This window comes from Populus trichocarpa, chromosome 5, assembly GCF_000002775.5.
Source record: "Populus trichocarpa isolate Nisqually-1 chromosome 5, P.trichocarpa_v4.1, whole genome shotgun sequence".
Taxonomy (NCBI): domain Eukaryota; kingdom Viridiplantae; phylum Streptophyta; class Magnoliopsida; order Malpighiales; family Salicaceae; genus Populus; species Populus trichocarpa.
In genome coordinates this window covers 2664870-2677676 of record NC_037289.2, presented here as the reverse complement: position 1 = coordinate 2677676, position 12807 = coordinate 2664870, and the positions used below count along the sequence as shown (strand labels likewise).

The 12807-nt window shown below is 35.6% G+C and overlaps 1 protein-coding gene across 1 annotated transcript; it reads right to left on the bottom strand.

Moving 5' to 3' along the window:
- Positions 1-2349: 2349 nt before the first annotated feature.
- LOC18098853 (probable disease resistance protein At4g27220) lies at positions 2350-12314 on the bottom strand. The gene is made up of 6 exons (XM_024600718.2): positions 11902-12314; positions 8758-11622; positions 8129-8605; positions 7244-7993; positions 2774-3586; positions 2350-2687 (listed from the first exon to the last, which is right to left on the bottom strand). Exons 2-6 carry the CDS (start codon positions 11569-11571, stop codon positions 2655-2657), a joined length of 4887 nt encoding a protein of 1628 aa, XP_024456486.2. The 5' UTR covers positions 11572-11622; positions 11902-12314; the 3' UTR covers positions 2350-2654.
- Between the last annotated feature and the right edge of the window lie 493 nt (positions 12315-12807).

Genomic DNA, 12807 nt, shown 5'->3' with positions numbered 1-12807 from the left:
GTTAATGTTACATATTGGTTTCTACTCATTCCTGGATCTGATCTATTACTAATAACAGTGGAGGTCCATCCACCCCAGCCTTAATTTTTATACCAATTTGCATTTATAATTTTCAATCATTTATATCTATTTTTATTAGAGGTTCAGGTGATATTTTTCATGATCACTTTACATTAAGCAAAGTATATAGGCTATGAGAAAAACAGAATATTTTCATTAGAGGTTTGGTTTTCTTTGCTCATCATTCAATTCTTAAAATAAAAAAGTCAAAATAAATTGGAAAAGAATGTGAAATAGACGAGAAGAATCTATTTATAAATTTATTTAAGAACATAAGGATTAAATATATAGTTTTTTAAACTAAGAATATTCATGCATGACTTGGTCATTTACTGCTAAATAATTAGGAAAGTAAGATTGCTTCAGAAGGGATTGTGAACAAGAGTGGCCATCATTGAGCTATAGTATCAAGAGAGAATGGTGGTGTAAGAGGCTAACCTGTGAACAATCGTGAACATCCATCTGCGACTGCTATTTCTTCCACTGCCTTGCAATTGCATATCTCAAGGTTTTTGAGTTTCTCAAGACTTGCAACCATAGATGGTGATAATACATGTTTTAGTCTACCACAAGCATCGACAATTAAGCTTGTTGAATTTTGAAAGGAAGAAGGCATATCGAGAACAGTGCCTGAATTTTGAAAGGAAGAAGGCATATCGAGAACAGTGCCCTGCCATAACTTCTCCAGGTTAATTAACGACAGCTTCAGATCCTTTAACTTAGGGAACACATCCTGAAACAAAATGCTTTGTTTCATAAGTGATTTTTTTTATTTGAAACGGAATGAAATGATAATTTGATCACTTATTATGCACAGACAAGCAAGGATAACAAAGAACATACTCCAGAAAACGGTTGGTCCTTGACCCGGGTGCGTGCTTGATGCATTGGCTAAAGCCACAGATGTATTGTAATTTGTGTTCTTGACATTCACATCAAGGGTTAGTTCAGACATGGATAAAAATGGAGCAAATAGCGAGATATATCGAATCAATGACTTGGCGAAAAAGTAAAACCGAGACCATTCCACGCAATGATTTTGTTTTCAGATACCTCTTTTCTCACAGCAGTTTTGCCTCTTTCTTCCCACACCTTGCTTGTATGGCCTTCTAATTAATCAAGCCAGGGAGCATAAATGGTTCGATGGAATCAATGCAAACAAATTTCTGCTACTTACTGAGTGAAATATCTGAAAACAATAAAAATATTTAGCCTTGAAAATAGTGTGGTAATTCCATTGCCAAATACGAAGTTGTCATGAAATGAAGGAGAAGACAGCACAACAGACAACGGACCTGCAATTGAACCAAAATCACAGGAATTTTATAATCTGCTTTATCAAGTAGGCTTGTAATCCTGTAAGATGATAATTTATAGGCAAATAATTTATAAACTGATAATTTATAAACGATAACCATTAGGCTTGTAATCAATAGGTAATTATTTCATTTATCCAAAAACACAAAAATATATCAATCCATGTTCTATTATCAGGGATTTCTTGTATAGAGACATGCACCAAAAAACTTTGAAACAACACCAGACACAAGACACATCTCACACATGCATGATTGAAGATGATGGAAAATAGCTCAACCAATCATTCTTTAGTTGAAAGATTAAACTTAAGACTATTTTATTACATTTCATTTGGTTTTATTATTGGGTTTGATTTATCTTCATGCTAATACATTGACTTGCGTTTTACCACGGGTCGGATAATTTAAATTCTAATTATAAATCAAAAGATTTATGCATGTATTTAATTAAATACTTTGAGAACCATTTGTGTCAATAAATGTAAAAAACAAAATGTTCACGTGTCTATTCAACTCGTCTCGTTGCAGGTCAACTAATTTTTTTTCTAACACAAAAGAATTAATGTATAGTTGTTATTAATGTGTTTTTTGACATCGAATAAGAAATATAACTGTGAATTAAAACATCGATACTTATATATAATAAATTGTAGTAAATATCATATGTATTTAAAGAAATAAAAAAAAAGTGTTATACATATAATAGTTTTTTTAAGAAAAAAGTGTAAAGAAAAAATTATAAAAGAATAAAGATAAAAATACAAAAAATGTATAGTGATCAACCAAGTATTCTATAAATATTTAAAGTGTAAAAAATAAAAAAATAATATTTTTTTCTAAAAAAAGTGTAAGGGAAAAAAAACTAAAAAAATATTAAAAAAATAAAGATAAAAAATGGTGATAAATAGACCAATATAAAATGATAAAAATAACAAGTATAAGAAAAATATAAAGAAAAACTTCTTTTCTAAAAAAAAACCCAAAAATTACAATTTTACTACAAAAAAATTAACAAAATTTACAATTATAATATTTTTACATGAAAACACCATTTCTTTATAGTAATTGTAAATCAATGTTTGGGTAGAGTTGGATATTCATATGTATTGTATTTTACATTACACAGTTTTGACGATGAATTATGAAGATCATTGATTTCTCCTGCTCCTCTCTTCTTCTTCTCCCTCCTTTCTTCCTTTCTCTCCTTTTACTTCCAACTCTAGGAGCTGCACAGGGATCGAACCCATCGGTGGAGCAAGCATGTATATCAAGCTTTTACGATGATGAACTTTCAGCAATTTGAGCTTTCTGAAATAGTTAAATACAAGCAAAATTAGATACCTAGTTACTTATTTCATGGTTTACAGAAATTGGAATGATTGATCGGTACTTACCGTTTGTGTAGACAACTGTTGTATTGTGGTGTTGAGATTTTTCTTCTCTACTTTAGTCAAATTAACTCTCCGCAGCTTGGGAGTGCTCAGTGCTCCGTTGGAGAAAAACTTCATCTCAGGACATTTTTCGACAGTTACTTCTACCAGAGATGGGAAATCAAAGCTGTGTTTTTCTGAGCAGAAGCTAGTTAGGGTTGGTAAACGATAAAGCTCTAATCTTTCTAATTTGCTGAAGACAATCTCATCTTTTATTCCGTCTCCCTCGTTTGCTACTATTTCGGTAACCATACTGCAGTAGTTTATACTCATTCTTGTGAGTTGCGCCAGACTTTTTGCTGTTGTGGATGTCACCAATATTACTAATCTTTCGCATCTCCACACATACAAATTTGTTAGATTTTGGAAAGAAGCACGCGATGGAGCTAAGTAAATCAAACTGCCGCCATTCCGTACCCTTAGAGTTTGAAGAGTTTGAAGAGCCTGGTCCAGTTGGGAATTGCTCTTCCATAAATGCTCTAGGCAAGGAAGAGAATCCAACTCTAAGTGTCGTATCGGTGAAAGAACTCTTGCATGCTTCTCCATACCATCAAGTCTTGACGGGAGCAACTCTTTGAACGTACTACGTCCCACAATAAGTTTTTCCATATTAGGGAACCTTGGAAGGAGATCAAATGGAAAAGTTGCATGTGCATCACGAAAGAAAATTAGCTCGAGAACTTTGAGTTTGTGAAATAAGTCTTGAGGACACAGGCCTTTCAATAATGCCGATGCATCCTTGCTTTCCAAAATTAATTGCTCCAAGTTGGGGATGATCTGAAAACCAATCAAAAGAAAATATGCTTGACTAGACGTTTTCTTAACAAGTTTATAGGCTGTGCAAAGAAAGATCAACTGAACACTTGACTTGGTCAATTGTACCACGTGAGCTCTAGCTTCAGTTTTGTAATTAATGTTATGAATGCAAAAGCTTTGTCAATCTTCTTTCAATAAGAATTCTCTTTCTGCAGAGGGGCAATGGCTTTTAGATTGAACACATCATCCAACATATGTATCCCTCAAAAGAAGTCATCATGCTTCATTGATTCACCAAGTATTGGGATGTCAACCAAATTCACCGTTGAATGGAAACATAATTAATCATAATGATGAACATAACGGTAATATCCAAACTTTTGGCTTAAACTCAAGTTCAAGTTAACCCAAACCTAACCTAAGTTAATCTAGGTATATATAAAAAAAATATAAGAGAATTGTTTTTCTCTCTTCTAATTCTTGGAGTTGTCATGACCCTCCCCTCATCAAACCAAGAATTATTTCAGTCTTTGATCTTGAATTTTTTTGTTCAAAAAGTTGGTAGTAACAAGTAAGTGATTCTCTCTCATGTTATTTTCGATCATGGCTTGTTTATGAAAGGATTAAATACGAGATTAGAATTTATAAAGATTTGAAGTTTATGTTATTAAGATTGATTCATGATCATTATGGGTTTAAAGTTAAGTGATTGATTTTAGATGTATTGTTAGAAATAAGGATTTGTTAATTGATTTATTTAATTGCTTTGTTATGAGTTAAGAAATTTGTTTTAACTTTGCTGGAAAATCTAGACAGAATGGTCTTGAGGTTGAAGATGTATTTTTTAGTTTAGTCCCTTTATTTTGGAGATTTACAATTTAGTCCATGAACTTTGGAAATATTACAATTTGGTCCCTATAATGTAAATCAAGAATCTGGAAAAAATTGAGGATGGATTATGGGTGAAATTTCAGTATGGTTATGTATTTATGACAATTACAATTTGGTCATCCAACTCTAGTAAAATTACGTTTCGGTCCCTGTTTTTTGAAAATTGTCATTTTAGTCCATAAACTTAGGAGACTAAACTTGGTTTCTTTTATGCATTGGAATCTTTTATTTGTGTTGTTTTGGATATTTTTTTTTAGTAATTCTATATATTTGTTGTAGATACATCTAACGATTCTCAATATAATTTTTTATTCTTTTATCTGATATTTCTTTTAGTTCTATATTTTACGAGTGAATTGGATATTCTTTAATATGCATGTAATATAAATAAATATGTATGTTGATTAAATGATGAGTACGACCAGTTAATTTCTTGAATATTTATATATGTTGCTTTAATTTCCGAGTACTCATCTATTTTTGAATTTACACTCGTATTTTGTTGAACTAAATTCTATTTGATATAATATACATTACTTTGATAATTATACAAATATTTATTATGCCTTTATACGAGACTTGTTAGTAACTTCATGATAACGAAGAGTAGTTAGCATATGTGCGTAGTATTCTTTATATCTAGCTAGTGAGAGAGGCACCAACTTGTGGCGACTGATCCTCCCACAATGATTGGGTGTCATCTGGTAACTAACATGTATTTTACTACTTTATGATAATATGCTTAGTGTGTGTATATATTGGTCCGCGCTCCGCAGTGGGTCAATATCAATTTTTTAAAAAAATGTAAAAAAATATTAAGAGTGTATAGAATGTTTTAAGCCCCTTGAGTTTGGCGGTCATGCCAGACTTAGAAGACTTGGGTCTGGGGGCTATGCCAGATCCAATAGCGTTGGGTCTGACGACCATGCTAAACCCAAGAGACTTGGGTCTGGTAGCCATGGTCTGGACCTATGCCTGGGTATGACACCAAAAAAAAAAACTTAGCATATATAGGTATTTTTGTTCTTCCACACTATTTTTTTTTTTGTAATTTTCTATAATCATAGGGGGTATTCATGTTTACTTCGGTTTCCTAACAATGTTAGACCCACGTTACATGTCAGACCCAAGGCGCTTGGGTCTGGCTTGGTTTCCAGACCCAAACTATCTTGGGTCTGGCGTGATTGTCAAACTCAAAACGCTTGTGTCCGGGGTGGTTTTATTGAAAAGAAAGAAAATATTATTTTGTTAAAAAAATAACATAGACACCTGATAATCTAATGATCCAGGGTTTGACGACTATGATAAAAGATTTTATCACCCCCAATAAAGTTACTTTGTAAGAATAAGATGTCAAATAGGATTAGTAAAAACTTTCTTAGCTATTTTTCAAACTGAAAAGTTTTGAAAACATCAAAGTGGGTGTTTTAAAATTTAAAACTATAATGACTAAAGAGAGATAATTGAAGAAAACAAAAGGATAGAGAGGTAATTGAGTTTGGTATAGGGGGTGTCAGACCCTAGTTGTTTGGGTCTGCCAGAGTCGAGGACCTTGAGTCTGGCACTTGAGTCTGGTAATGGTGTCAGACCCAAGATACTTGGGTCTGACTTAGTTTTCAGACCCACTATTAAATAGTTAAAACACATCTTATAATTAAAGGTGTCTGACCCATGTTTGCTTGGGTTTGGCAAATATGACTGACCCACTATTTTTACTTGGGCCTAGCAACATGTCAGACCCATGTTACTTGGGTCTGGCAATCATACATAACCCTCTTTTTTGGCAATGGGCAGCACAATTTTCTAGAAAAAGAGAGGGCAGAGAGGGAGGGAGGGAAAAACCCCCCTCTTGAAGCTCCTCCTCGGCACACGCACCTTGCCACTGTGCCTGGGGTGGCAAGGCGCATCGAAAGATGCCTCATAAAGCGGCTCTCCGTTCTGTTCTGGGGCCACAAGTGCCACCCAAATGGCACGAGCGGCGCCTACCCGCTGGCGCGTGCCCAGCACACCTCAGCCATTTTTTAATATACATAATAATTTTGTATTTTAATTGTTTCAAAGAAAACAAAAAGGACAGAGAAGTTATTAATTGCATGCTTAGCAAGTTTTTTTAGCATAGACAATTTCATCATTACACTGCTCCAATCTACAGTGATGTGTCTAGGCGAACAGTAAAAGAGTGAACACTAAAACCAAGAGGAGTTTTAGTTTTCTTGATAATCTTGCAAACTATTAATATCTAAGATGTATATTAATTGTTATTCCCTCATTGAATTGGTTGAACCCACCTCTCATTTTTAATATTATTTCAAGTTCTTAGTTTTTGTTAACAGGTGAATTTTGTTGAATGTTCTTGCTTCTTCAGTTTTGATCACTATTCCTTACTTGTTTTGCGAGGCTTTCCTTTTAGTTTTTATTCGATGTCTTAGATGCTCCAATATCATCATGTTTTAATTAAGTTTGGATTTTGACAATGTAATAAGTATTATGAATTATTATTTTTGTTTTAATTATTAATGAGAAGTTTTGAACTATCATTTAGTTTCATTAGTTTTGAATAATATAATATTTTAAAAGATTATGAAATGTTGCGTATTTAAAAAAATATATATGATATATTCATTCTGAGACTTAACATAGTTGAGGATATCCTAATGACACCGCTCCTGTATTACTGATCATGGACCTGGAATTCGAGTCGTGACAATTATGGTCTAATGAAAGTTTATGTGAAAATTAGAAAGATGTGGAGCGTGTACGTGCTTGGAATAGAGTTGAGGATCATACCTTCCTAAATGAGAGAAGTGGTTGCTGACCCTGGATGTCCATGTGGTCCTCCCTGCATGGTTCGTGAGTGCACTTGATTTCTGAAGGAAATATTTCAATTTTTTCACAGTCATACACCCGAAAGTTTTTCAACCTCGGCCATTCTGATGTATGTATTCCTGGATAGAATCTCTGTAGTTCTGGTAATTGCACAAGATGCAGATGGGTAACTTTAGGAAACCAAAACCGAAAGGATGAAGGACCTTCTCCTAGTCCTTCATCCATTGCAACAATTTCCTCCACTCCACAAGTATCTATCTGAAGCTCTTCAAGTTGTAGAAGGGTTTGGGCTATAGAGGCAGGAAAGAGACTTCTTAGACCAGGACATCTCCGGACATGCACGGTACATAGGTTATGGAAGGAAAGAATTCCTTGTGGATCCGTATTCCAAACATGCTTCAGATATGGAAGATTCATTAGACGCACAACTCTCAATTGAGTGGCTGTAACAGCAAGTCTTTGTTTCACATTTATGAGCACTTGGAGATCAAAAATCTCTTCTATTGAATCACAATCAGCTATACTCAGATTCTCTAGATTATGGAATCTTCTCAGCATACTGGAAGGGAAAATATTCAGTAAATTCTTTCCACGCCTAACCTCCAGTGTCTTTAGTTTGCAAAAGGAATCAGAATGGAGCTCATTGTGCCATATCACCTTCAAATTATCCACGTCGAAAATTCGAAATACCTCCAAGTCAGGGAATGCAACCTGCAGTAATAATTCCATTCTGTTAAGAGATAGCCAATGCCCATAACAAAATATCACCTTTGGGGTAAAACATAGAAACAAAATACACGTGTGAGGCAAGCTCACAAATTAAGCCTGCTTTTGAAATAAAATCACCTTGTCATCGAAGAGAGCTGATTTTGTGTTGTCAGGTTTGCTCATGACAGGGACATCTGCACTTGATGGGATGGAAATAAATTCCTTCAGTTCAGGGCAATTCCCTAACGTCAGCACTTTCAGGAAGTGGCATTCAAGCAAGTTACTGGTGCAGAATCTTGTGAGTTTCGGCAGACCATTGAGCTCTAGGATGAGTAGTTTAGGGAATAGCATCTTGCTCATCATTTTGCCTTCTCCGATTCCATCTGGAACAACTATTTCTTCCATGGACTTGCAATTACATATTTCAAGCCTTTTGAGTTGAGCAAGCCTTTCGACCATAGAAGATGTCAATAAATAGTTTAAATTACTACAATTCTCCACAACAATGCTTGCTAAGTTTTTAACACAGGGAGACTGCACAGCAGGTTGGTCATGCCATATCTTTTCCACTTTGATAGAGGAGAGCTTCAGGTCCTCCAAATTGGGGAATAAAATCTGCATGCACATATTTTGTTTATTAAGTTCTTTTATTTTTCAGCGAGATAAAAAAAATCAAAGCCCTTAATTTGTCTACTCATGAGAATGGGTTTTTGTTTTTTGAGATTAAAAGGACAAATAATAGCTTGTTAAAAGAAAGCAAACCAGACCCTTGTATTGAAAAGTGACATGGAAGTCCCAAGCTTATTCCCCGCAACAATTTCTTTTGACCTCGCATCACTTGCTACTAGCTTCTGCCTTCTCTGCGAGTCAGAAGATTCCTCGACATTGGAGTGAAAGCTTGTGAACTGAGGCAGACATTGAAGTGTCAGTCTACGTAATTGAGTGAACTCTATTGGTTCACCGTCAGCAGCATCATTCTCACTTTCCTCAGCAACAACCTCTTCCATGATCTTGCAATCAATTATTGTGATTTCTTCAAGGCGCACAAGTCTTCTTGCCATGGAGAATGAAAATAAATTCTTCAACCTATGACAACTTTCTACCTTCAAAATTCTCAAGTTTCCAAGCGACTCTGCCATAAGTTGGCCATGACAGATCTTCTCCAAGTTATCCAAATTTTCAAGAAACAGTGAGTCCAAGTTCAGAAAAGCAGCTCGAGGACCCATCCTAATCGAGTTGATGATATATTGAATTCCAGGACAATTTTGGACGTGAAGATGCTTCAGCTGAGGGAAACCTTCCCCGTCCAAGTCATTGAGGATACTCTTAACACCATTCAGTTCTTGCAAATGAAGTTCTTCAGTGATCTTCAGCAGCGTTTTCACCCACTCCTCCAACTGAATAACTGTATAGAGCTTGAGTTTCAAAGTTCTTGACGTTGCATCCTCAACAGACCAGTCCCACCCATCTCCAATAAATATTCTGAACCTTTCCAACTTTTGAAAGCACAAAAACAAGTCCTTGGGCATATTATCTGCATCTGTAACTTGCATGTGTAAGGTAATTAAGTTTGACAGAAGCTTCAATTCTGACAGGCAAGCATTGTTTCTTTGACTGCTTGGTCCTTCAGTCTCCCATTTCACGAAGCTGTTTCCCATATATAATTCTTCTAGCCGGGTCAAGGAAGAAAGGACATTTGGTGATATTACTTCAAGCCTTTCACAATTGCTCAAATCTAGAAGTAGCAGACGAGTCAATTTTCCGATTTCTCTTGGCAAACAAACAATATTAGAACTGATTAAGCTGAGAACTTTTAACTTCTTTAGCTCTCCAACTATAGATATATCTTCCAAAACACAATGATCCAAACACAGCGTTTGAAGGTTCTCAAGAAATTGAAGTGACGAAGGCAGTGGTGAAAGATTAACTCCTGTCAGATCCAAGACTTTAAGCTCCTTCATTTCTCTGAAAAAGTTGTCTGGTATTTGCAGTGAGGGATCCTTGTTCAGCAGTAGAAACGAATTGAGATTTGGGCATTCTAATATTACAGGAAGATCAGGAATTTTCCGGAAAGGCAAAGAGATTGCAGTGTAATGTTGAAGCACATCATTGGTTGGCCATTCCTTGAATTCATCTGCCACGATAAGCACATGGTGGTCCCTTGATGCAACAGAGATGGCAAAACTTTGAACAACATCATGCATTTTCACGCTTCCACCAAAGTCACCTTCTAGCAACAAACAAGAGGCTTTAAGTTCATCCACCAATGTATGCAGTCTGTTTCTTGCTTCTTCCAATGTGGAACGTCCCTTGAACAAATCCAAGCCTATAGCATACTTTAACAAGTCTGAGATTGAAGTATCATAAGTTGGGAATTGCCCACAAAGCAAGAACAATGGCTTGATTTCATCACCTCTCAAAGCCATGTAACTCAGTTCTAGACACGAGTAAACTTGATTGTCAATTTCATCTTTATCAAACCTTGTTAGCTGTTTCAAGGCCTCCTTCCAAGCATATAAATCTTTGTTTTTCAGTGCCCTAGCAACTGTAGCAAGTAAAATCGGCAAACCTGCACATCTTTTGGCTACTTCAGCAGCAACTAGTTGTACACTAGGGTTTTTAACAGTAACCCCCACCATCTTTACGAAAAAATTCCATGCTTCTCTTACAGGCAAAACTTGAACCGGGAAATTTTTGTTTGCACCCATCTCGCGAGACAGTACATATTCATTTCTTGAAGACATGAGTATCTTGCATCCTTCATGATCGCTCCCTGAAGGGATTCCAACATCCTCCAATTTAAGTTCTTTCCAAATATCATCAAGAATTACAAGTACTTTAGTCACTTTCTTCAATCCCCCGCATAGTTGACTTGCCCTTCCTTTATCAGTCTCTGCATCCAATTTGAATCCCAGCCCATCTGATATTTCACCTTGAATTCTTCTGATGTCTGGAGTATGTGACACAAGTGCCAGAACCACCTTATCGAACAGCCTACCCTCCTTGACTTGTTCAGCAACCTTCTTCACAAGTGTGGTCTTCCCCACACCACCCATCCCATACACCCCAACCATGTTCACGCCACCATCCTTCAATGCATCCACAATAGCATTTAATACAGAATTTCTTGATTCAAAGGCCTCATAATCCTTGACAAGCCCTATACCCGATGGATCAGCACGGTAAGAAACTCTCTCAAATTTCCCTTTTTCCTGGAAAACAGCAACAACAGGCAACTCCTTCTTCGCTGCTTTACCCAACCGATAACGTATCTTTAGATCAGGACACAAACCCATGAAGCACTTCTTACTTGATTCATCTCCAACAACACCACCTCCCCCTTCAATGACCCCATCAACACTTCGCAGCCAGTTCTCAACATCAACTTCAATCTCTTCCCCATTCCTTCTAGCCTCCTCTATGGAATGAATCACCCTTGTTTTTGCATCTCTCAGCTTCTCAACTTCATTTTTTAAGTTCTGAATATTGGTATTACAATCAACTACATAACCAATCTGTCTCCTAATGGGAACAACTAACAGCTCAGCTACTTTGGCTACAACAGAAATCACAATATCCATGTCCAATGAAACTTAACTCTTCTTCTTGTCTGGAATCAAGCAATCAAGGAACTGCAATGAACAAATTAAATCAAAAGGAAACTTTTCAAATCTTCTGGAACTACATCAGAAATGAACAGCAAAAGGGTTTTCTTTGTTGCATGTCAAATAACATTAATAAAGCAAAAACAACACAAATAATAAACAAGCAGCAAAGCAGAGGCTTTTCAAAAGCATAAAGTAACAAAGAAAAAAAGAAAGCAATCAAGATGAACAGAAAATTAACATCAAAGGGTCTCTGGAATCAAGTGATAAAAGAAGAAAAAAGGAAAAGTCTTTAAGCAAGCATACCTCTTGGTTTCAGCTAATCAACAGAGCAGTGATTTCAGACCAGTGAGCAGAGGTGCAAATATTACTGCAGATTATAAACAGCTGAGGTTTATCGGCAGTGAGAAAGCAAGGGAATGGATTAGAGCAACAGTGGATGGCTTAATGATTATTCTCTGTATAATTGCAAGAGTGCATCTTTCCTTCGTAAAAAGAGTGGGAAAAAAAGAAGAACAACAACTTGACTTCCTACAGAATCTAGGGGCCCACTTTGGATAGAATGCAGAAAAACAGAAATAGAATGCAGGGGATCTAACCTTGTACCTCTCGCATGCAAAGCGAGCGCTCTACCATTTGAGCTACGTCCCCGATTGATTTCGTCTAAACAGTTAATATGTCATATTGGTTTCTACGCATTCCTGGATCTGATCTGGTAATAACAGTGGAGGGTCCATCCACCCCATCTTAAATGTAAGCTTCCTAATTTTTACACCAATTTGCATTTATAATTTTAAATCCTTTATATCTATTTTTATTAGAGGTTCAGGTGATATTTTTCATGATCAATTTACATTAAGTAAAGTATACAGGCTACGGAAAAACAAAAATATTTTACATTTATCGAACAAGTTTAGTTTAATCAAGGTAATCTTAAAAAAGAAAGAAAAAGAAAAACTCCACAAATTATTTTACATTTGTGTTAAAAAAATTATAAATATATAGATTACTTATATATAAATATAAATCAAGTTAATTACAACTTAGTCTTTGTAGTTTATCACAATAAATTAATTAGTCCTTAAGTATAGCATGAGAAATTATTAAATAGCCCTTTGATCGATGTTGACCATGCTTAATCTAGTAAGTATTTATTCAAAAAATGGTTTTCTTCGCTCATCATTTAATTCTTAAAATAAAGAAAGTCAAAAT